The sequence below is a fragment of the Labrus mixtus genome, chromosome 12 (genome assembly GCF_963584025.1).
Source record: "Labrus mixtus chromosome 12, fLabMix1.1, whole genome shotgun sequence".
Classification (NCBI taxonomy): Eukaryota; Metazoa; Chordata; class Actinopteri; order Labriformes; family Labridae; genus Labrus; species Labrus mixtus.
This window is the reverse complement of record NC_083623.1, coordinates 3,772,953-3,794,917: the sequence shown is the minus strand read 5'-3', so window position 1 is coordinate 3,794,917 and position 21,965 is coordinate 3,772,953. Positions and strand designations below refer to the sequence as shown.

Here is a 21,965-nt window from a genome sequence, read left to right as displayed (position 1 = left end):
CCAGCTCTAGCACGACACCATCTAGGTCGTGTCAGCAAGTCAACATGCTGCTGCAGGTCTCCTATTGGTGATGGATGCAGGCTCACCCTTACATCCTCACTTTGCCTGAACTCTTCTTCAGAGGGGACGCTTTGGTATGCCTCTATGAGGCTCTCAATATTTTCCACAGTCGTGGTATTATCAGGTAACGGGGCGGCAGTAGCTCAGTCTGTAGGGACTTGGGTTGGGAATTGGAGGGTCGCCGGTTCAAGTCCCGGCACAGACCAAGTCCAGAAATAGGTCTGGTTGCTGGAGAGGTGCCAGTCCACTTCCTGAGCACTGCCGAGGTGCCCTTGAGCAAGGCACCGAGTCACAAGAAACTGCTCTGGAGCGCTCGCTGTGGGCAGCGCCCTCACTCTGAGACCTCTCCATTAGTGCATGTCCATAGGATCCTGTTTGTGTGTATTTCAGCCTGTGTTTGTGTAGCATGTTAATTAAACAGAGTGTAAAACTGAATTTCCCCTCGCAGGATTAATAAAAGTTAATTGTGATTATTATTATGTAAAAATATGTCTCCCTTAAAGTCGTAAAATCGATTTTCAACCACTTCCCGATGTCGTGCAGGCTCGGGGCTGGTACCGTTTGAAAGGGCGTGGCTTAATTATAGGAGGCGGAGCTTGCTTCCAAGTCACTAGGAGCCGGGCGGAGCCAAGAGTCTGAAGGTTCTAACCCACATAACTCTGGAACGGAAGATTTATTTAGCTATACCCTCCCAAGGGATGTACAGACTAACATGACTATTTTAACCTCTCCCTGACCATTTTACTAAACTTAACCACTCATGTTGCCAGACTCAGGAAGTACACCAGTCAATTCACAAAAACAACACAAGAAAGTGGGTACTAGATAAAGAGGGAAGGTATGTTCTAGTTGTGGGAAAAATAGAGAAAACTGAATTAACTCTGATGAATGTCTACTATCCTCCAGATGCTGAACCTGAGTTTATGACTCAGTTGTTGGATGTAATAATGACAAATGGAAAGGGCATAATTATTGTAGGAGGGGTCTTTAACCTGATCCTTGATCCAAATAGGGATTCGACATCTGATACGCATAGAGCACAAAAAACAGCCACAATTCTGAGGAGAGCATGTGTAGAAATAGGACTAAAAGATATGTGGAGAACATTACACTGTACAACTAAAGATTACACTTATTATTCAGGTAGACATCGCACTTACAGTAGATTAGATTATTTCTCCATGTTTAAAAAAGATATTTCACGTGTTAGTCAGTGTCATATTGGTGCGATAACCCTATCGGACCATGCAACTGTTACCTTAAAGGTTCGACTAAATTCTAAAAAGAGGAAATATTTATGGAAAATGAACAACTCTCTGCTGCAGGACCCTAAATTTAGTGAGAAAATGACGGATTGTATCAGTAATTACTTTGAACTAAATGATACAGGTGAAGTAAATGAAATGACTCTTTTGGAAGGAGCAAAAGCTGTCTTAAGGGGTCAAATAATAACATATGTAGCTGCAAAAAAAAAAGAGAAAAAACAGGTTACCGATGTCACCACTACAGAGTTAAAAAAACAAACATGCAGAACTAGATAAACTGAGAATGGAAGAAATAGAGAGATCACTCCTATTCACAAAACAGAAATACTATGATGGGGGACCAAACTCAGAAAGTTCTGGCAAAGTACATGAATAAATCACATATCTATCAATAAAGTATATCTATCTATCTATCTATCTATATTACAAAATTAAAGTGTGACAAATCAAATATTATAACTGAAAAAGAGGAAATAGCTGAGACATTTGCTAAATTTTACGAGGACCTGTACGATGAACCAGGAAAAATAGAGACAGCCACAATGGACAGCTACTTCAGAAAACTCAAGCTGAGACAAGTCTCCTCTCAGCAAAATGCATCCCTTATCAGGGCAATAACAATAGATGAAATAACTAGACAAATAAAACACCAGGGGATGATGGATACACAAACCAGTTTTACCAAGAATTCAGAGTGTTATTGGCACCAATCCTCCTTAGGGTGTGTAATTATGCATTGGACGTAGGTATCTGGGCACCAACCTGGAACTCATCAGTAATTGTTGTGATTCCCAAAGAAGACAAAGACCAAGTGTTCATCTTATAGGCCAATAGCTCTGCTAAATACAGACCAAAAACTACTGTCATCAATAATAGCTGAGAGACTCAAATATATAATGACAACCATAATAGATCAGGACCAATGTGGCTTTGTCTCCAACAGACACTTAGCTGATAATATTAGGCGTACTTTAAATATAATTGACCATTCTTATAAAGGGAAAACGGATTTACTCTGAAAAAAAAGAAAGTGAGTACTAATAGAATCAACATGGTCCGAAACATGCTCCTAAACCCTTTCTGGAAGAGGATTTGGGAGGGTTCAGGGTATGACAGGTACAGCAACCCACCTTGTAAACAGGCAATAAGAAAGTTCAAAGTCTGGTCATGATCACTTTTCCTCATTTTAATTCAGAACATGCAAAACGAACAAACATTTCCCCTGTTAAGTTTAAGTTCTCAATGTTTTAATAATGTAATTTAAAAACATAAACTTTAAGATGATTATCATAATGTTAGATCATTATAACTGATGCCTTCATAGTTAACTATGTTAGTGTTGAATCTTGTTCTCTGATGAAATGCCTCATATTAGGTAAGCTGGTACTTCTGAATATTTTCTGAGATTGCAAAATAACTATAGTACTTGAATACATTTAGTTGGGTAAAAAGATACATGTATACAATTAAATGGATGCTTAGAATTAAATTATAATTTTTTTACTTGTTTATGAGCTTTTTTACCATTTCATCAGTCCTCAGCATGTAGATGTGTTGTTATCGTTATTTTTCTTTACTTTTATTTTGTAGAAAAACTCTCCCCTTTCCCTGTATTATTTGGTTAACTTGACACATTTCCTCTTCCGGGGACCGTGTTTCCTGTAAGAGGTCGTGGTCACGAGGTCGTCCTGTTTGTGACGTTTTACCTTCTTATTGGTTTGCACATTTCTCTGATGGGGAACAACCATAGACTGTAAATATTGGGCACAACAGTAACATTAAAAAAATACAACTGTGCAGCCTCCAACTAATGTTTGTTTACTGAACTCTTGATCTTTATTCCAGTTTTGTTTTCTCAAATAAAACTCTCGGGTCTCTCTCGGTGGAAACATCCAGTGTAGATGTCAGGGTGAGAACTTGTGTTGTGGTGTGATGGCTTGAGTTGTTAATCTTTGTTACAGGAAGTATTATACAGTGAATAAAGCCACAAAATAATGGATGCTTAATGGACTAACGCTGTGATGCAGGGTAATATGTGTTCAACTTAGTTTGCAGTAGCAGCAGATTTTATGATCATTCTTTTAAACAAGGTTGTAACTTTATAGTATATATCAGTATATGTATATATATTATTTTAAAGATCACATCATTGGAAACTGGACTGAACCATCTTTGCTTCAGATATACTGCAGATATAAAACATTTGACAGAAAAAAATAATAAAATGAATAATAAATATTCTGTTTGCCGAAAATCTGATTTCATACATAAGAAGCCCCAAAGCACACGTTTGTTTTATTTGGTTTTTGTGAGGGTGCTTTTTATGCTTTTAATGAGATAAAGGACAGTGGATAGTGTGAGAAATTTGGGAAAGAGAGAGAGAGAGAGAGAGTGGGGGATGGCATGCAGGATTTTTGAGTCACCTGTAAGGTCAAATCTGGCTCAGCATTACTGAGTTTAATGCGTCTGCTCACTACAACAGTCTTCATTATGACCTACAATTCTACAATTAATTTAGCAGACACTTTTTTATCCAAAGCGACGAACATCAGAGACCATAACACTTTTAATTTAAGAAATGGAAAACATATCTTTTAAAATACTTTGCACAGTTTCTAAAGCGTTATCTTTAATAGAAAACGTTTTTTTTTCTTCAATACTTTAATCAGTTTTAATCGAAAAACAGCAAATATTAAATGCTTCTAGCTTCTTCACTGAATTGTTTTCCCGCTTTGATTGTTCAGACTTTTGAAGATTTGGCCTTTGGCAATTCCGACCTGTTGTCAAAGTTATTTATTTATTTATTTTTTTTGTATTTTTTTTATTTTTAATTCAAATTGTACTGTGTTCACTTTTTGTTTGCAATCTTTGCTCTTTTCTACTGTAACAATGTAAATTTCCCCGTTGTGGGATAAGTAAAGGATTATCTTATCTTATCTTCATCGGATAAAAGAAAGAAAAAAAGAAAGCTAAAATAAGCTGTGACTTCTTATTTCCCGGAGACAATGAACACAAAGTTTTTACGTTAGAAAATCTGATGTGCAGTTTTTATTCACAACAGACTAAAAATCAGCGTCAAACATTCAGTAAAATGCACGTTTGTGTGCGGTACAGGTATACATTATCTACGTCTACACCGCCTCCCCCCGTTAACAAGCAGGATAAACCTGTTTAAATGACACTGACGGTTAACTGGTGGGCCGTTAGGTTTACACACAGAACATCTTTTTAAGTGCACAAAAGTCTGAAAAAGTTTTAATAACAAGTGAAAAAATCTCAGGCGTGTTAATTCACTACATAATACGCTGATCATTATTTGGCAAAGAGAACCAAAAGTACCTAAAGGCAAATCCAAAGCTCACTCGGGAGGACATGTTTAAGGTTTGTTTTGGTACAAAAAATAGATATATAAACAATATACAAATACAACAGAACATCTAGGTTTCCATCCCTGTGAGTGCAGTACGTATCGAGCGACTGAGGAAGGCAAATCAGAGAGACATCGAGGGTCCCGGAGGCGGAGCTTCGTCTGAGTTCACTGCTGCGCCTCGGCTTCAGGATCGTCGTAGATGTAGCTGCCGACACCTCCAGTGTTTACACCTGGAGGAGAGCACAACACAGGACTGAACAACATTCCTCCATTCAACTAATTGATACACAACCGTGCAGATGTTTGCATTCTCTGTGAGAAGCACCTTCAGCTCCTTCCTTTATACGGTTCAATAGACTGTATAAAACATGGACGTAGTGTCAGTGACGTCACCCGTGGATTTCTGAAGCCAAACGATGGCGGTCGCCTTATTGAAGATGCTCCTGTATCTGCACCTAACTTTTGATCAATCTATGAAAGGGCAAAGAGGTGGAGCTGAAGCAGGCCGTTAGCCTCCTAACAGACAGTCAGTATGCTAAGCCACACCCCTAATTATGCAAATATCTTAGCCTTAATAGGATCCAAAGAAATGCATCATACAAAATTCACTCCCGTACTGTTTTAAACGTATTAAAAAATGAGCTCTTGAGATCTGTAAACATGTTTATTACTGCTGCCAAAATAAACATTTAAATATGGGACTTGATTGGGATTCTCGGCTTTTGGAGCCTCAAGTGGACACCAGAGGAACTGCAGTTTTTTTGAGCTCCTTGAAGAGGTGGTCTCGGGCACGATCCATGCGTACTCGAGTACAGTCCGCAAGGAACTGGGCCGCTAAATGACGTAATCCTAAATGGCTCCTGTTACTTCAAAAACCCGGCGTATCCGTGCAGCACCGGCCCGTTTTGTCCCCTGAGCTGCACGGTAGAGGGAAGTAGGGAAAGGGTCGTTGTTGGCGTCTAAGAAATTACAAAAACATCCACAGTTAGCAGGATGGACTCAGCCAGCGAGTGATTGCCATGGTTACTTCTTCTTCTTTCTGCTTTTTGAGGGGTTTGCAAACCAACTGTGTGCATACTGCCCCCTGCTGTATCGGACTGTGAACATACACAAGTGTGCTGAACGATGTTACTAATGTGACCAGCGGGGGAGGGGGGAGGAATATTGCTCAGGCACGGTAGTAGACAATCATGCCTAATGTGAAAACACCCTGATAAATGTATACAGATCTTAAATAATCTTTTGCACACTGTTGTTGAAAGTCTGATTTCCTTCCTCTTACCTTTAGGTCCAAACAGAACAGCGTAGCACGGTTTGTGGCAGTACGGCTGTCCATCATGCTGCAACAACAAACATCAGATTTCCATCTTGTTATTTAATATTGTTAAAAAAAAATAAGTGAACCACTGTGTGTCTGAATCGTGGTCGTGTCGCCCCCCCCCGACCCGTCACCTCTGCGTGGCTGCCAGGAGCCAGAGTCTTACTGCAGCGCTCGCAGCGCAGACAGGGCCGGTGCCAGTTCTTCCCCAGAGACGACACCTTCTCTGCTGCATGACAAAACCAAACCGTGGAGATAGTTACCCTGACAACCAGTCACCTCGACACACACATTCCAACAGTCATATGGTATATATACACACTCAGATATGAAGACAGCAATTTACGTACCGAAATAAACCGTCTTGTTGCAGCGAGGGCAGATGTTTGGTCCTCCGGAGAAAGACGAGAAGCTCGCCGCTGAAAAAAACAACATTTGAGTAGATTAAGTCATCATCATCAACTTTTATTATTAGACTCAAGGTCCATTTTAAAAGACACACAATACAAAAAATAGACAACACACATATACATTAGAATAAAAACATTCCCGCCTCTTATAAAAGGCACTTATACCAATGTCTCCAAAGGTATGACTGGTAGCGTACTGCACTATAACTTGGGTTCGACAGCAGCATTATAATTACATCCTTTGAGTCATTCAAGCGACCGATAAATCTGTACATAAGATTCCTCAATAAAGCTTGTAAGGTGTTAACAAGCATTCACAAATAGCTCACTTGCACTACTCCACCTTGGCTTTTTAAGTATTCACTTCTGTGGGTTTATTCAACTTTATATCAAATCAGGTATTTAGATTTTTAGTCTGGCTTTTTATTCTGAGTCATTTTAGAGCCAGAGTTAGGGCTGTTTCTTTGTTGTTGTTGTTTTGTCTTTTCTAATTTGCTTCTTCATATAACTGCTTTGGGTATGTCTGATTATTTCACAAACATTACTTTATTGTCCAGCACTTGTACTTTTTTCACATTTCTGCACAATAAAAGAAGTCTCTCTATTTGTATCCCTCTGTTTTACCTTCTTTTACTTTGTATTTATTCATATTCATTGATTTGTAAGATTTTATTTGTGTATTGTAGTGTTGTGAAATTTGAACTTTTATTGTCATCGTTTGTTTTATTTTCTGTCATGATTGTAAAATGTAAACGTTTTATTGTAGAGTTCTTATGAAAATTGTGAAATGAAAAAAGTTGGTGGCAACATGCTTGTAAGTGATTTGAGACAACTTTTATGAATTTAGTGTGCATCTCGTTTTTCTTCTCTTCTTTTCACCCTTATACCATTTTGATCTCCCTGATTTAATCCTTAAACACGCAGTATGTACATCCTGCCACCAGGGGGCTCTCAATCATAACAATTAGGAAAGATGATGTCGAGGCTGGCGAGGACTCATGTGAGTGATTCTCTCTGCTACTCCTCCCCCCCTCCCCCTATGAAAATGAACTCAGAGTTGACCGTAGTCATGACGACCGGGTTAAACCGACCTGAGGAAGAGAATATGTTTACAGACGATGTTTCCAAGTATAATTTAAATGACGTTTTTATCACAGCAGCACATACAGCGACAGTACGGCAGCTTTCAGTCGCAGTTACCGCTCACTTATGTAGCGGTCTTTGACGTTACACCTGCCGTTTCCATGGCAACCACGAATATGTCGTATCTGTCATGGCAGCCGCCTCCAAGATTTTTTTTCTGGCTTTGGTAACTTTTGGAAATATTTGAGATAATAAGTACTCAACAATAAATATATAAATATATAAACAGCATAAATTAGGTTTAGTCGATTTTGAATACATTTTAGTGTAAAAATTCTACATATTACACCTTTAAGCACACAAATGTTGCAGTTTTGTACTTAGATTTTAACGTCTTCCTCTTAACTAACTCAAAACTATTTTCTTCTTCGTTTTCTTTAAGGGTCTGATGTATTTCCTCGTCTTTATCGTCTTCTTTGTGTTTTTTTTTTTCCCGTATCTTCCCTATCGTCTGTTCAACAACCATTCGCTGAACTCAACCTCAAACCTCCACATCCCACCAGACAGGATGTTTTTCTCACAGAATCTCTCTTTTTCTCTCCACATATCCCTCACCCTTCACAGGTCCCCGTGCGGGGGCTTTTCTCTCCTCCTGTGGTTTGGCGTTGGTTTCCATTGAAACGGCAGCAGGGGCTTCGTTGGCAGGATTGTCGTACACGTAGGAGCCAGCTCCGCCGATGTTCACGCCTAAATCAGAGCCAAACGTTGCATCATGCACAAACTAGAGAATAACAAAAACAGAGCCGGTAAATGAAAGTCTATCTTTTATAGAAGAGGAAAGAGCACCTTTTGGTCCAAAGAGGGCGGCGTAGCAGGGCTTGTGGCAGAAAGGCTTCCCGTCATGCTGCAGAATAAACGAGGAGAAGTGACACTTAGTGAGGGGTAGAGAGGTTTAGTTAAACACATTTAAAGTAGAAAGTCGATCCGGGTTCTTATTATGCCTTAAGAAAACTACAAACCAGGACTTATTCAGAGACGCTGTTTAGACAATCTGCTCTGTCTTATTTTCCTTGTTTCATGTTGCTGGATGGTATCTCTAATGAACAACACATTTTAAAGGTTAAATCTGCAGCACTGTGGGCTCCCTCTAAAGTGACAGCTCTGTGTCATGCACCGATTGGCTGGAGACAGGCAAAGATATGTGCCTCTGGGAACGATGGACATTCTGGTGTAGCCAGCAGTGAGTGGTTCAAAACCACCAGCCGGGCGCCATTGGTTAGTGCGCACGCCCCATTTATGGAGGCTGTAGTCGGGGCGGCGGGCGGCCTGGGTTCAAATCAGACCTGTGGCTCCTTTCCCGCATGTCAAGCCCTACTCTCCACGGGTGCTGCTTGTCAACAGGCAAGGCAGGAAACTGCTTGGGCTGAAAAACTTTGGACCAAAGCAGCAACCCAAAATGTGCAAATTTTGCAATGACAGTAGTAAAGGGGGGGCCTCCCTAAGGGGGCCCCATCTGACAGCGCTCACTCTCATTGCTCTGCTGAGCGCCAGTTAGAGGGGCCCCCGGAATATTTGCAACAGACCCTAGAATCGCCACTGCTACTCTCTCTCTCTCTCTCTGATTTCCAGCTCTATCCACTGTCCTATCGCTCCATTAAAGGCACAAAAAGCCCAAAAATAAAATCTTTAAAAAATAAAAAAAACCTCCAGTCATGATTGACTCTTCCCTGTGCTGCATTAAAAGTTTCATAAGCAACTTATCTATGTGTTCAGATCAAAAGTGAAGCGACATCCTCCCCTCTATAAACATGTCTGCTAAATAAAATGCCATCATGTGTTGATTCATCACATCCACCAGAGGAGCGTTAGAAAAAATCATCTAATTTTCACTCAGATGTACTGCACTTCCTCAGTAAGTGAATGCATCACCGCTCAAGTGTGCTTTCCTTTGTCCCACAGAAAGTGAACTCAGCACGGCTCATTAGGGCCAGAGGTTCACGAGGACTTTTAAGTCTTTTTGTGATCCTTGTGGTCACGTTGAGTTCAGTACCAGGCACTGCAGCAGCTTAATAACTTATCATCTCATTGTTTACACCGAGGGAGACGGGTTATTTTATTTTTTTCTTCGGTGGCTTTTCCAGCCTCTTACTGCGTTTAAAGTAGGAGGTAACGTCCCGATGCTGACCCCAGCTGAGGTGATAAAACAAAGAGTTGATGGTTGAAGCGAGTGCTGCACTGGGTCAACAAATAAAGAGGAATCAGACGCTCTTCAAGAACAGGGGACAGAAGTCAACTAGCTAATACTTAAACGACCGTCCTGATTAGTGAAGAAGAGAAGTTCATCGTGAAGAAGTGGCCGTCTAAACTGAAAGTCCGAGAGACTCTGATGCAGTATAGAAATCAGAAAATGTCCTGACCAAGACTCAGTTGAGTCCAAATATGTTGACACATCCCTGCTCATAAAGGATTTCTTATACTGCATCAGAGTCTTTTAGACTTTCAGTGTAGACCCGCTTCACAACTAACTTTGTCTGTAATCTGGACAGTCATTTATTTATTAGCTAAAGAGTTGATGGTATGAAAGCTGATTTTTTTGTGATGTTAAGTAGAGTTTTTCTTACAGATGGTTTTCAGATAAATATTTATACATTTGTTCTTTCCTCTTACACTGCTGAGGGTTGAACATAAAGATCGCTTTAATTTATACATCAACAACGATCAACAGTTTGGGCTCTGATTGCTGAATATCTCTCGTCTCAGTCTCATTTCGTTTCATATTGTATTGTATCCGGTCATGGGCTTCAATATGATACAATAACACAGCTGTGACCCCGACTCAGTGGCTCAGACGGTAGAGTCGTCGCCTCTCAACCGCAAGGTTGGGGGTCAATCCCCAGCTCCTGCAGCTACATCTCCTATGTGTCCTTGAGCAAAGCACTTAATTAACCCTGAGTTGTTGCGTTTGCAGTGAATGTGTATACACATGAGGGTGGGCACACTCCCAACTCCCACCCTGCAGGACTAACCATCAGTCCTGGGGAGGTGACAGGGCCTTCCCCATTGGCCGCTCCCACCCTCTGGAACTCCCTCCCAAAAACCATCAGAGACCCCCCCTCACTCACTTCCTCCAAGAAACGAATCCCTGAAAACCTCTCCAACATCACCTACAACTCTCATCCTCCTACTTTTACATGACTTCTTAGTTTTTGATTTTGATTTAGAAAAGGCCTATAAAAGTCTAATTTATTATTATTATTGTTGTTATGAATGGGATTAGCTGATACTGATGGTCTCTTTACATATCAGTCTCTACCATCAGTGTGTGAATGTGTACGTGTGACCTGCGGTGTAAAAAGCACTTTGAGTAGTCAGAAGACTAGAAAAGAACTAAACAAGCTCGAGTCCATTTGTCATTTCACAACTCAGAATATTAACCCTCATTGGTCTTTGATGTGACCTCAACAGGAAATAGGTTTCTCTGCAGTCTGACTGTTCTGAGCACTTCCTCTTCGGTTAGAAAGTCAGCGATATGACTGCTCACACTGAACCACAAAGAAACCACAAGTACTTCCTCTTGAGGTATAGTTCCCTTTATTAGAGGAAACACAAAGCGGTATCACTGTTGAGGTTTCACTGAACAATAACAAACCATTACTCAACCTTCTTGTCCATTATGTTCATGTAAAAAAAAGCGTTTAAAGTACGATTAATGCAATAACAAAATACAGCCTTGTGCTGTTTCATGATTTTAACATTAAACAAACGTTGTAAATTATAAAAAAGTAGAATTATCATCATTCATAAAGGGTTAAAAGTTTCATTTTGAAGCTCCTGTGAGGAGTTTTTAGCTGGTTAATGAAACAGACTGAAATGAATTCTCATGCCTCTATATGACCTAAAGCAGGGGTCTCCAACAGGTAGCTCGCGGGCAGGTTTTAAAAAAAGAAAAAACCTGACGGCACCTCTTCCCACTATTCAAATATTTGGCACATAAAAAGAAGTGTAGTAGTAGAAATGTTTTCTTGGACCTCGATGTGAATTAAAGATTATTGATAAGCTTTGGCTCATTGCAATTTCACATGTGTACAAACAGTAGCTTAATTCAGCTGATGTGTGCTATGAAGATAAATGCTTTAAAGCGATTTCATGCAAGTAGCTCTCGGCCACGTTCATTTTTTCAAAGTAGCTCTCAGATGAAGAAAGGTTGGAGACCCCTGACGTAAAGAAACAAACCAGGTCATCTGGAATCAAACTAATCTCTTCTTTATTGTTGGTTTATATTCCTGACATTTCTCCCCTTTGTTGAGTGAGGCAACTTAATCCACCCTGACGCCTGAACTTTACCAATAAGAACAGACGTGGGAGACTCTCAGGGAGGTGTCAGGATGGGCTTTTGATTTCAGGCCCTGACAACACCGAGGAGATCGCCGTCCGTCGGTCCTAGTTGGACCGTCTGTGAGCAGTGGTCGCCCTAGTTTTTGTGGGTCGCTACCTGTCGGCCCCCGTCAGCCTTTTTTTGGCCGATTCGACATGTTGAATCAGCGTGGGCTGTCGGTGAAAGGGAGCTCTCTGATTGGCTGTTTGGAGGTTTCATTTCTCTCCAGCTCTCCTCTCAGGTTCAGTAAAGCCCCTTGAACATCCCGCTGTAGTGTCCATGCTTTCACCCATTAGTGCGGTTTCTCCTTACTTGTCACCTCTGCCTCCTCTTTTCTTTTTCCACTAAGGGCGCGGTCACACTGGCCATCCGTACCGTGCCCAAGCACGCTTCAACGTAAAGTCCAGTTTGTTTGGCCAGTGTGACCGCAGGCCGTGCCGGCCAGCGTGGGAATGGCGCAGCGGGGGGCCAATCGTGCTTGGGTATGGCACGGTACGGATCGCCAGTGTGACCGCGCCCTAAAAGACCAAGGGCTGATTTTTGGGTAGGAATTCCCATCTTGGTATGAGCACTTGACTGATTCTATTGCACTGTTTTATTTGGTTTTATATTTCTTTGTGTTGTCTGATTTTTTAAACTGGTTTTGGTTTATTGTTTCACCAGGATGAAGTCCTTGTGTTTCTTGTCTTCTGTGCGCTCCTGCTGCAAAACACTTGTCCCCCTTGTGGGAAAATAAAGAATTTGAATCTGACGACCCCACCCTTCATCATTTCTTTTAAGTGAAGAATTCATTGTGGGTTGCACATAAGACGTTTAAAATGAAGTGGATGAGCTACTGCTACTACTTACACATGTACGGGACAAGATCAGCAAAGAGATCGATCGTCCTGCTTTGTCCACAGGGGGGCGCCAAAAATAGAAACAACCTGAAAGTTCCTCACAGGAGCTTTAAAATGTAAGATAAACTTCAAGTAGTTCCTCCTTCTCTAACTTTTTCTCTTACCTCAGCGTGGCCTCCTGGATTCAGCGTCTTGCTGCAGCGCTCGCACTTCAGACAGAACTTGTGCCAGTCTTTCCCTAAAGAGGACACCTTCTCCGCTGCAGGAGAAGAAGAGAGAGGAGTGAGGGCCGTATACCCAGCTGCATAGTGTGAGTACAGAGATTCATGTCTATCTTTATGGTATTTTAGAGGGAAGTTTACCCCTTCTAAAAAGATCAAGTCAATATGCACTGAACTTTAAAGTCTTTATATGTGATTTTTTACACTTAAATATAAATCAAGTATATCCTCTGAAAATAACTCTGTGAGTCATGACTGTCTACAATGGGTGTAACACCCGAGTCCCACTCTCTGTGATGTTTTCAGAGTTTTCAGAGTCCTATCTTCACTTTGTTTACATCGCCCAGACGGCCGGCTGACTCCTCCCCTCGTGTATAAAAGTTGTTTAATTGAGGGACTAGAGAAAAGAAGAATAACATACTGTACTCACTGCTTAACTGTGTTTCTAGATCACGCTCATTTCAGGTAAATTTACATGCAGTGTGAAGATACGAGCATAATAAAGATCGCTAGCATTAGCATGCTAACACAACAATGCAGCGTGAGTTGTTTTGGTTTCATGCTGGAGCTCAAGGGCGACATCTGCTGGATCAAAAAATCGCATACAAAGCCTTTAAAGAAAATCTGAGCATAAAGTTCAGGCATCAGCTTTGTTCTTAGTGGTACAATTCAATATTTCAACTCTTACACCGTGTCCTAACAGAACCAGCGTTATATATCACGTCACATCGTGCATGATCGGACGCTTGGTGCCCACCCTGCATCTGTTAAATATTGAATTCTCTGCTCTTTAAACGGCTAACAGTATATCATCTAGTGCTTTTTTATTGAAGGTGGACTTTAACTGAAGTGTGGTGCGACTCAAACCACAGCACTCAGAGGCTCGTCTATAAACCGATCACGGTGAGCTGATAGAAACGTTTTTCTCCGGTGCTGACACAAGTCGAAGCTCAACATTTCAATCACGCATGTGGATATTATTAATGCATCGTTATCTCTACTTTGTAGAACAAGCTAACGAGCTCTGTTGAGGGAGAAAAGCGAGTGTCTGTCACTCTCCCACCACTTTGCCTCCTTAGTGACAAGACATTGGCGCCTAACGTAACAAATCCCAAATTTAGCATTTTAAAAGTTGGGTTTGTCACAGACGTGAGAATTATACTGCAAAAGTGGAAGGACCCCAGGATTCCCACTTTGAAGCAATGGTCTGATGATATGGTTAAGATCTCTTCATATGAATACATGTTGGGAAAAATGAATGTGGGAGAAAAAAATGACAGAGATATGGAATCTGTTTTGGCGACATGTTAAAATGAGATCATTATAGATTGGTGGATGTACCTGTCTTATGTCTGTGATAGGAGACGACTTACATGCTCTGCCTAAATGATCTGTACTGTGTTTGATATAAGGTGTGCTGCATTGTTTTTAAACAACAAGTTTTAAAAACTTAAATTACAACAAAAAAAAAAAGCGAGTGTCTGTGTCGTGTAAGAGCCTCATCCTTCCTCGCTCCTCGTCCGTCTACACGAGCGACAGAGAGGAAAACAGCGCCGCGTCTCTCTCAGGTGGTTAGATCACTCTGACAGTAAACAAAAGAATCAAGCTGACTTTTTCACCCATGCTCGCTCATGCTGCGTGCTGTAAGGACAGGCTGTTTTTTTTTTTTTTTTACCTTATTATGTGAGTACAAATGAGTATTTCTACAAATACTGCCTTATAGGGATGTAAAGATGAATCGTAAAATCGTGATAAATCGATTCAAAGTTGTCAAGATTCACTGAAAAATGAATCTCAGTAATCTGGTGAGCGTCAGCAACTGTAGAGCAAGATTCAGAAATCGAGGATGGGGCACCACCGTCTTTTAAATCGGAGGTGTGGAAGCATTTTGGCTTCCCCGAGACAGAAAATAAAAGAGGTGAGACGATAACAGACGAGACAAAAACTGTGTGCAGATATTACAAGAAGACAGAAAACTACACAAATAGAACAACCAACATGACGCAGCATTTAATGAGAAGCTCCAATCACCTCCACTTGTTGAGAGAAAAAAAACATTAAACATTATTAGCGTGCACAAGAGGTAATCGTGCTTTTAGGCACGGTTAGTCCTGGCCAGTGTGACCGCGGGCCGTGCCGGCCAGCGTGGGAATGGCGCAGCGGGGGGCCAATCGTGCTTGAGTACAGCACGGTACAGATGGTCAGTGTGACCGCGCCCTAAAAGGCCAAACCACACTGACAAGCGGGTCTGCAGCCCCTAAAGGAATCTTTCTCACTCATCATTTGTCTTCAGTCTCATTTTGTAAAACTAAATCATGAGAGAATCGTTACATCCCTGTGGTCTTAACACAATCAAATCTTATCACATAGGCCTCTTCTTTCTTTCAGCTACCTTTGACATAATTCAACATTTATTCATCAATGATAATAATGCAGGAATTTTAGGAAGAGAAGAGAATATATACAAATTATATAACAAAAATAATATTCCCTGCACTGTACCTAACCTCTCTTCAGAAAAAAAAACCTCAAAATAAATCTAAAGGCCAACATTTTTAACTACTCTTTTCTTACTGGTTTTACTATTTTTATCTTCTTTTACTTCTTACAGTCCTTTTATTTATTCTGTTTATTTATTTATTTATTTTAACTTGGTATTTTTTTATCTTACTTATTTTGTCTATTTATGTTTTATATTTATATATACTTTTTATTTTTATTAATATTATTGTTTTTTTGATCCTTTAACCACTTGTTTCTGTTTCTTTTTCTGCTCTTACCTTCTTATTGCTGTTATCTTTTGATTTTCTTTTAGCTCTTTTAGTTTCTTACATCTTTTTAAATCTTTGGTTCCTCTTGGTCTCAGCTCGTGTTGTTGGGTTCTTGTGTTGCCTGGGTTCTTGTGATGGTTCTTGTGATGGTTCTTGTGATGGTTCTTATGATGGTTCTTATGATGGTTCTTGTGATGGTTCTTGTGATGGTTCTTATGATAGTTCTTATGATGGTTCCTATGATGGTTCTTATGATAGTTCTTGTGATGGTTCTTGTGATGGTTCTTATGATGGTTCTTATGATGGTTCTTATGATGGTTCTTATGATAGTTCTTGTGATGGTTCTTGTGATGGTTCTTATGATGGTTCTTGTGATGGTTCTTGTGATGGTTCTTATGATGGTTCTTATGATGGTTCTTATGATGGTTCTTGTGATGGTTCTTATGATGGTTCTTGTGATGTTTCTTATGATGGTTCTTGTGATGGTTCTTGTGATGTTTCTTATGATGGTTCTTGTGATGGTTCTTGTGATGGTTCTTGTGATGTTTCTTGTGATGGTTCTTGTGATGGTTCTTATGATGGTTCTTATGATGTTTCTTGTGATGGTTATTGTGATGGTTCCTATGATGGTTCTTGTGATGGTTCTTATGATGGTTCTTATGATGGTTCTTATGATGGTTCTTGTGATGGTTCTTATGATGGTTCTTATGATGGTTCTTATGATGGTTCTTGTGATGGTTCTTGTGATGGTTCTTATGATGGTTCTTGTGATGGTTCTTATGATGGTTCTTATGATGGTTCTTGTGATGGTTCTTGTGATGGTTCTTATGATGGTTCTTATGATGGTTCTTATGATGGTTCTTGTGATGGTCGGGTTATATATGTCTGTTGGGTATCGTGCACTTTGGGTTCTTTTCTGTTGAATTGTATTTAATTATTTTTAGTATTTTGTATTTGTTATGTTCTTGCTGTTGTTTCTGTTCTTCTGTGTTTGGTTTAGTTTGTTCTTGTTTTTTGCTGTTTGTCAAAGCACTTTGTAAACCTGTGTTTTTAAAAGGTGCTATATAAATAAAGTTATTATTATTATTATTATTACTGCACGTTTATTCTATCTCAGTGTCGACAGAAGCCTTCGCTGAAGCTGCTCAGCTGTTGGAGTCTGACGTCTGCAGTAGAGCGAGATGGACAGAGGGAGAGATAATACGTCCACCATCAGTCAGTTATCTGTTTGTCCTCCTCCCAGAATACCCCAGCAGATAAAGTGACGCCCTTATTAAGCAACATGGCGCTCAGCTGACAAGCCTGTCACTCTGATATGTGACAGAAAGGCACCTTGGTACTCTGTCAGGACACAGACTGAATGAACAGAGGTCTACTGATGTCTTCTGAAAGAATTATAGGAATCTATTCAGACATATTTAAGTGTTTAAGATCAGAAAGAGGAATTCAGGTTGCTTCCTGGTTCTTTTTGACACTTTGTGTGAAATGCTGACGATAATCTTGTGTGGCTAATGAAAAAAAACACCTCAATTGATACCGACATCTTTTGTAGCTCAAAATCCCCAAAATAGACTTCTGAGCTTAAAATGCAAAACTACGCCAAACCACGCTCTCACACTGCTACAGGAAACATGATTATTTTCTGCAGCGTCTCGAGCGTTAAAGAGAAAACGAGCATGTTCGGTTGAACCTGCAGGGCGGGGTTTTCCCCAGAGAGAGATGAAGGGGAGAGAACAAAAAGAAGAAAAATCGATCCCCGTGATGCATGTGCAATCAATCAATAATTCACGGTGCCATGTGGTGAAGCTCCGGAATGAAAAGAGGCGGAAAGGTGAGCAACTCCTTACTTTGTCATGGAGACAGGAAGTGGATGTAAACGAGTGAATGTGATAGGACGGGGCTCTGTCATTGGCTGTCAGATAAGACGGCTTCAAACTCTTAATGTCTCTGCCTGTTATCTCCTCCAGAGATAGAGAACCATTTATAGCCCAGTATGAGCTGTGTGCTGAAACAGAGTGGTTACCAGTTTGAGACTGGGAAGACTGAAACATTCATTTGGGATCAAATAGAGTTGGAAATAATTAACATAGCCGAGGGAGTGCAGAGCAGACATCACTCAGCCTAATTACAGTGTGAGGGTTATTACATCAGGATGTTTTGTCTCTGGTGGGAAATCTGCATAACGACTCTTTTATGACATTTTCTTGCATAATATTGTCTTAATATTTTCGGGTTACTGTTCCTTTAAGAGGTTTGTTTTTGGGGCTCAGTGGATAGAGACAGGAATCTTGGAGAGAGAGAGAGTGGGGAACAACATGCAGGAAAGAAGCCACAGGCCGGACGGACCCCAAAGGACCCCGCAGCCTCTGCACATGGGGCGCAAACTAATAGGCCACTGGCACGCCGGAGATCCTGTTTTTTTCACTGCATGCAGTGACAACAAAAGCCAGTTTTCTATCCAAATGTTGCACAAATTTCACAAGATTAATGGAAAATATGCACAAGAAACAAGCTCATTATGATCCACACTGCCATGTCGTGATTGTTAAGCGTCTGAGCTGTCAAATGAACAGCTAATGGTGATTATTTTTTTCTGTTGTGTGCAGAAGAATGCGGCCGATTGAGATGACACGCAATTCATTTACAAGACGTTTTGATCCAAAGCGATGAACATCAGAGCGTGAGTGCAGAAAAAGCAAGGATCTAGAGAGGAGGAAACAACGTCAGGAAGTGCAAACAGACAGCTTTCAGTCCGATCAGGACACGCAGGTGCTGACAGGAAGTGACCAAAAGGAAGAACACTTTTTAAAAAAAATTAATTAAAGTTAATATATTAGCATCGACAACAACATCGACAGCTGCTCTTCAGAGTTGGAATGTTGGAAATCCTGTCTCAGCCTAACTTTTAGACAACCTCACGACAGGCTGAGAGCTGGAGCTGAGGCGGGTTTTAACTTTTGACAAACCGTTACACCGCGCCCACCTGTCAATCAGGTCAGCTATGCACCTTACTGTGAATAACGTTTATCCTCCATTAAATCAAAACTGATGAGTTTTAGAAAACTCATCAGCCGATGGAGACATGAACTAATCAGATCTATTTCTGTAAACATGTCAATCTCTGCTGTAAAAACAGGCTTTTTTTGAATGGGTGTGTGTGTGTGGCTTCCTGTGCTTCTGCAGCCAGCCTCTAGTGGACACTCCAGGAACTGCAGGATTTTGCATTTTTCAACACCTCTGCCTCTTGCTCTGGACAAACATCGTCTGTTTGAGTCGTACAGAATTAAGCTTAGACAATTGAAATGTTGCTGATGTGTTTTGTTACTCTCACCGATTGTAACACTTGTCCCCCCCCCCCCCCCCCCCCCCCCCCCCCCCACACACATACGTCAGTGCCTGAGTTTGGCCGACGCAGTCAGAGTGGTCTTGACACGCCCCTGATTCTGACATCACTCTAACGTTCCCATTACAGTAAATCTGTTTTTATTTATTGACTGCTGACCTTGTTTGTCTCTTTTAAGGCTGATGATGATGATAAGCTTTTTCATGACAACATGAGTGGATCAACATATTTTAAACCGTGTGACAGCTTTAAACCAACGACCACAATTGAGTCGGATGATATGCATACTGACGAGGTAAAATAAAGAGCAGGACTGCTTTATTGCAAAATGTCTCACTGTTTTGTTCTGCATACTTTATGCTGCAAAGTGTCACACAGTAGGCGTCTCTTTATTGCACCACTTCTAAATGATTTCAGCAAAGTATTATCTAACTTGAGATCTGAAATAGTTAAAAGCAGACTTTGTGTAACAGTGTCAAATTAAAGAACTACTTTTCAACATGTGTTGAAGTTCAATTAAAAACACAATTAAGGATGTTTATAATTTGTTTCTACAAAAATAACTCTCATGTTTTATGAATGGGCAGCCGACACGTCATCTCAGATCATATGACCTCTGTGGCTGCACTGTGTGTTAAAAATCTAATCCCGTTTATCCTCAAATCCCCTCTGAGAATTATGGCCCACACATGTTTTAAAAATCACGGTGAAAAAAAAAACGCGAAGAATGGAGAAAAAAAATGGCATAAATGAAAAACACAGCGGTCACACAGTCAGAGAACAGCCACTTACCGAAATACACCGTCTTGTCGCATTTTGGACATTTTGACGCCATTTTTCGGGCCGAACAAAGAGAACGGGGGTCGTTTCAGTCGGTCCACGGGCTCTCAGACTGAGTGTGTGTGTCCGTGAATGTGTGTGTGAGAGAGAGAAAGTGTGTGTGTGTGTGTGTGTGTGTGTGTGTGTGTGTGACTGCGGCTCCAGCGGTGCAGACACACCTCAGAGGATGGTGGTGATGATGGGAGAGACTGACGGCTCACGCCCTCTCTCTCTCTCTCTCTCTGCTCCTTCTCTCTACTTTACATAACCCCGCCCACACGGTGACGTCATCCACTTATATCTCTGATATTTATCCAGTTTTACTTTATAATGTCGGCTTATTATCACTTTGCAATATTTTTATTGCAAAGTGAGTATTTCCTAGCTGCGATTAGAGGGTTGTATTTCTATAATATTTTGATCAGCTCTCTTTTATTATTTTTTCATGACTTAATATGCACATTTGGTTTTGTTAAATATTGTTTTTTTTACATAATGTTTACTGAATTTTCTTACAGTATATTATAAAACAATAAAACACACACATAAGCCACAGTAACGTGACCAGACAGACCAGACAAGTACAAACAAAAAAACAACAGCTCAGATTAACACGTTACACAGCCAGTAACAGGAAATGGTGCACATTACAGAAAGGTTATTAACTATAATTCACACTCAGGAGACGTTTTGTATTAGAGACAACAGGCCCAAGATACTCCAGAGAGGGCTGCCAGATTTGCAAAAACGCATCAATTTTGGACATATTTCAAGGGAACTGGTTTAAGTATGACTTTCAGCCTTTCAGTGGTGATTGTAGAGTCTGTTGGGCAAAAATCCAAGGGGGACGGGGGGGGGGGGGGGGGGGGGGGCCTCAAACCAGCATCCTCACCATAATATCTGCAAGTGTCCTGAAGCTTTCTCTCCTACAGATGGATAATTCCTCTTCATTTTTTCTCTGTGGCCTTTCATTGACAAACTTTGGTTCTGCAACGCTTAGCAGGGCTACAAGTGCTGTCAGATGGGGCCCCCTTAGGGAGTACCCTACTGTCATTGCAGAATTTGCACACTTTGAGCCACTGCTTTGGTTTAAAGCGTGTCATCCCTCAGGGGGCCCCTCTACTGCTCTGGGGCTCCAAGCAGTTGTTTGCCTTGTCTGTTGACAATCAGCGCCTTTTTTCTAGCATCAAAGGTGACGATGTTTTATAACCTTTACCAGCTGCAGTGGTTATATTGCTACTCAGGAGCCTCAGAATCTAAGACATCAGATCCATCTCTAAATTCTTGTGAAACATCTTTTCCCATTCAGTGAAGTAGTTCACACCCATATTTATTAAATATCCACCGAGATGTGTTCAGGTGTTTCTGGAGCGGCTGCGGCTAGCATCACGCGTCTCTGTGTGATCAGGTCCGAAGGTTAAGTGGGGAAAAAGCGCCCCCCCCCCCTACTTCTACTACTTTTTATGTGAAATTTAAACAATATTAAAGTCTCAAACTAAAAAAATTCTAAAAGATGAAGACAATATTTAAATTTGTTTTTTGAAAGAGGAATATTCGTTTTTCTCTTTAAAATATTTGTATTATTGGAAAATATACATGAACGCAGTGATGGAGAGTTGACATCAACTTTAAAGGCTTTATATGCAACTTACGCTGCATCGTTGTGTTAGCATGCTAACGCTAGCGATCTTTATTATGCTCGTATCTTCACACTGCATGTAAATTTACCTGAAATGAGCGTGATCTAGAAAACACAGTTAAGCAGTGAGTACAGTATGTTATTCTTCTTTTCTCTAGTCCCTCAATTAAACAACTTTTATACGAGAGGGGAGGAGTCAGCCGGCCGTCCGGGCGATGTAAACAAAGTGAAGATAGGACTCTGAAAACTCTGAAAACATCACAGACAGTGGGACTCGGGTGTTACACCCATTGTAGACAGTCATGACTCACAGAGTTATTTTCAGAGGAGATACTTGATTTATATTATATTTAAGTGTGGAAAAATCACATATAAAGACTTTAATGGACTTCCTTAAATTCAATAGACCCACAACTATGAGGAAGTTACATTTACACATGCAGACTGTATTT

General features: G+C 40.7%; 1 protein-coding gene across 1 annotated transcript; it reads right to left on the bottom strand.

Annotated features, from left to right (window-relative positions):
- Positions 1–4,342: 4,342 nt before the first annotated feature.
- Positions 4,343–20,112, bottom strand: crip2l (cysteine-rich protein 2-like). The gene is made up of 8 exons (XM_061051516.1): positions 19,848–20,112; positions 12,885–12,979; positions 8,353–8,410; positions 8,122–8,253; positions 6,364–6,432; positions 6,148–6,242; positions 5,978–6,035; positions 4,343–4,925 (listed from the first exon to the last, which is right to left on the bottom strand). The coding sequence occupies exons 1-8, from the start codon at positions 19,888–19,890 to the stop codon at positions 4,861–4,863; spliced, it is 615 nt and encodes a 204-aa protein (XP_060907499.1). The 5' UTR covers positions 19,891–20,112; the 3' UTR covers positions 4,343–4,860.
- Positions 20,113–21,965: the final 1,853 nt, after the last annotated feature.

Excerpts from the sequence above, each read along its gene's own strand:
- crip2l (XM_061051516.1), bottom strand. The coding sequence starts at position 19,890 with ATGGCGTCAAAATGTCCAAAATGCGACAAGACGGTGTATTTCG. Across the intron at positions 6,243-6,363 it reads CAACAAGACGGTTTATTTCG|CAGAGAAGGTGTCGTCTCTG; the intron begins GTACGTAAATTG and ends TTTGTCATGCAG. Across the intron at positions 4,926-5,977 it reads TGTTCTGTTTGGACCTAAAG|GTGTAAACACTGGAGGTGTC; the intron begins GTAAGAGGAAGG and ends GCTCTCCTCCAG.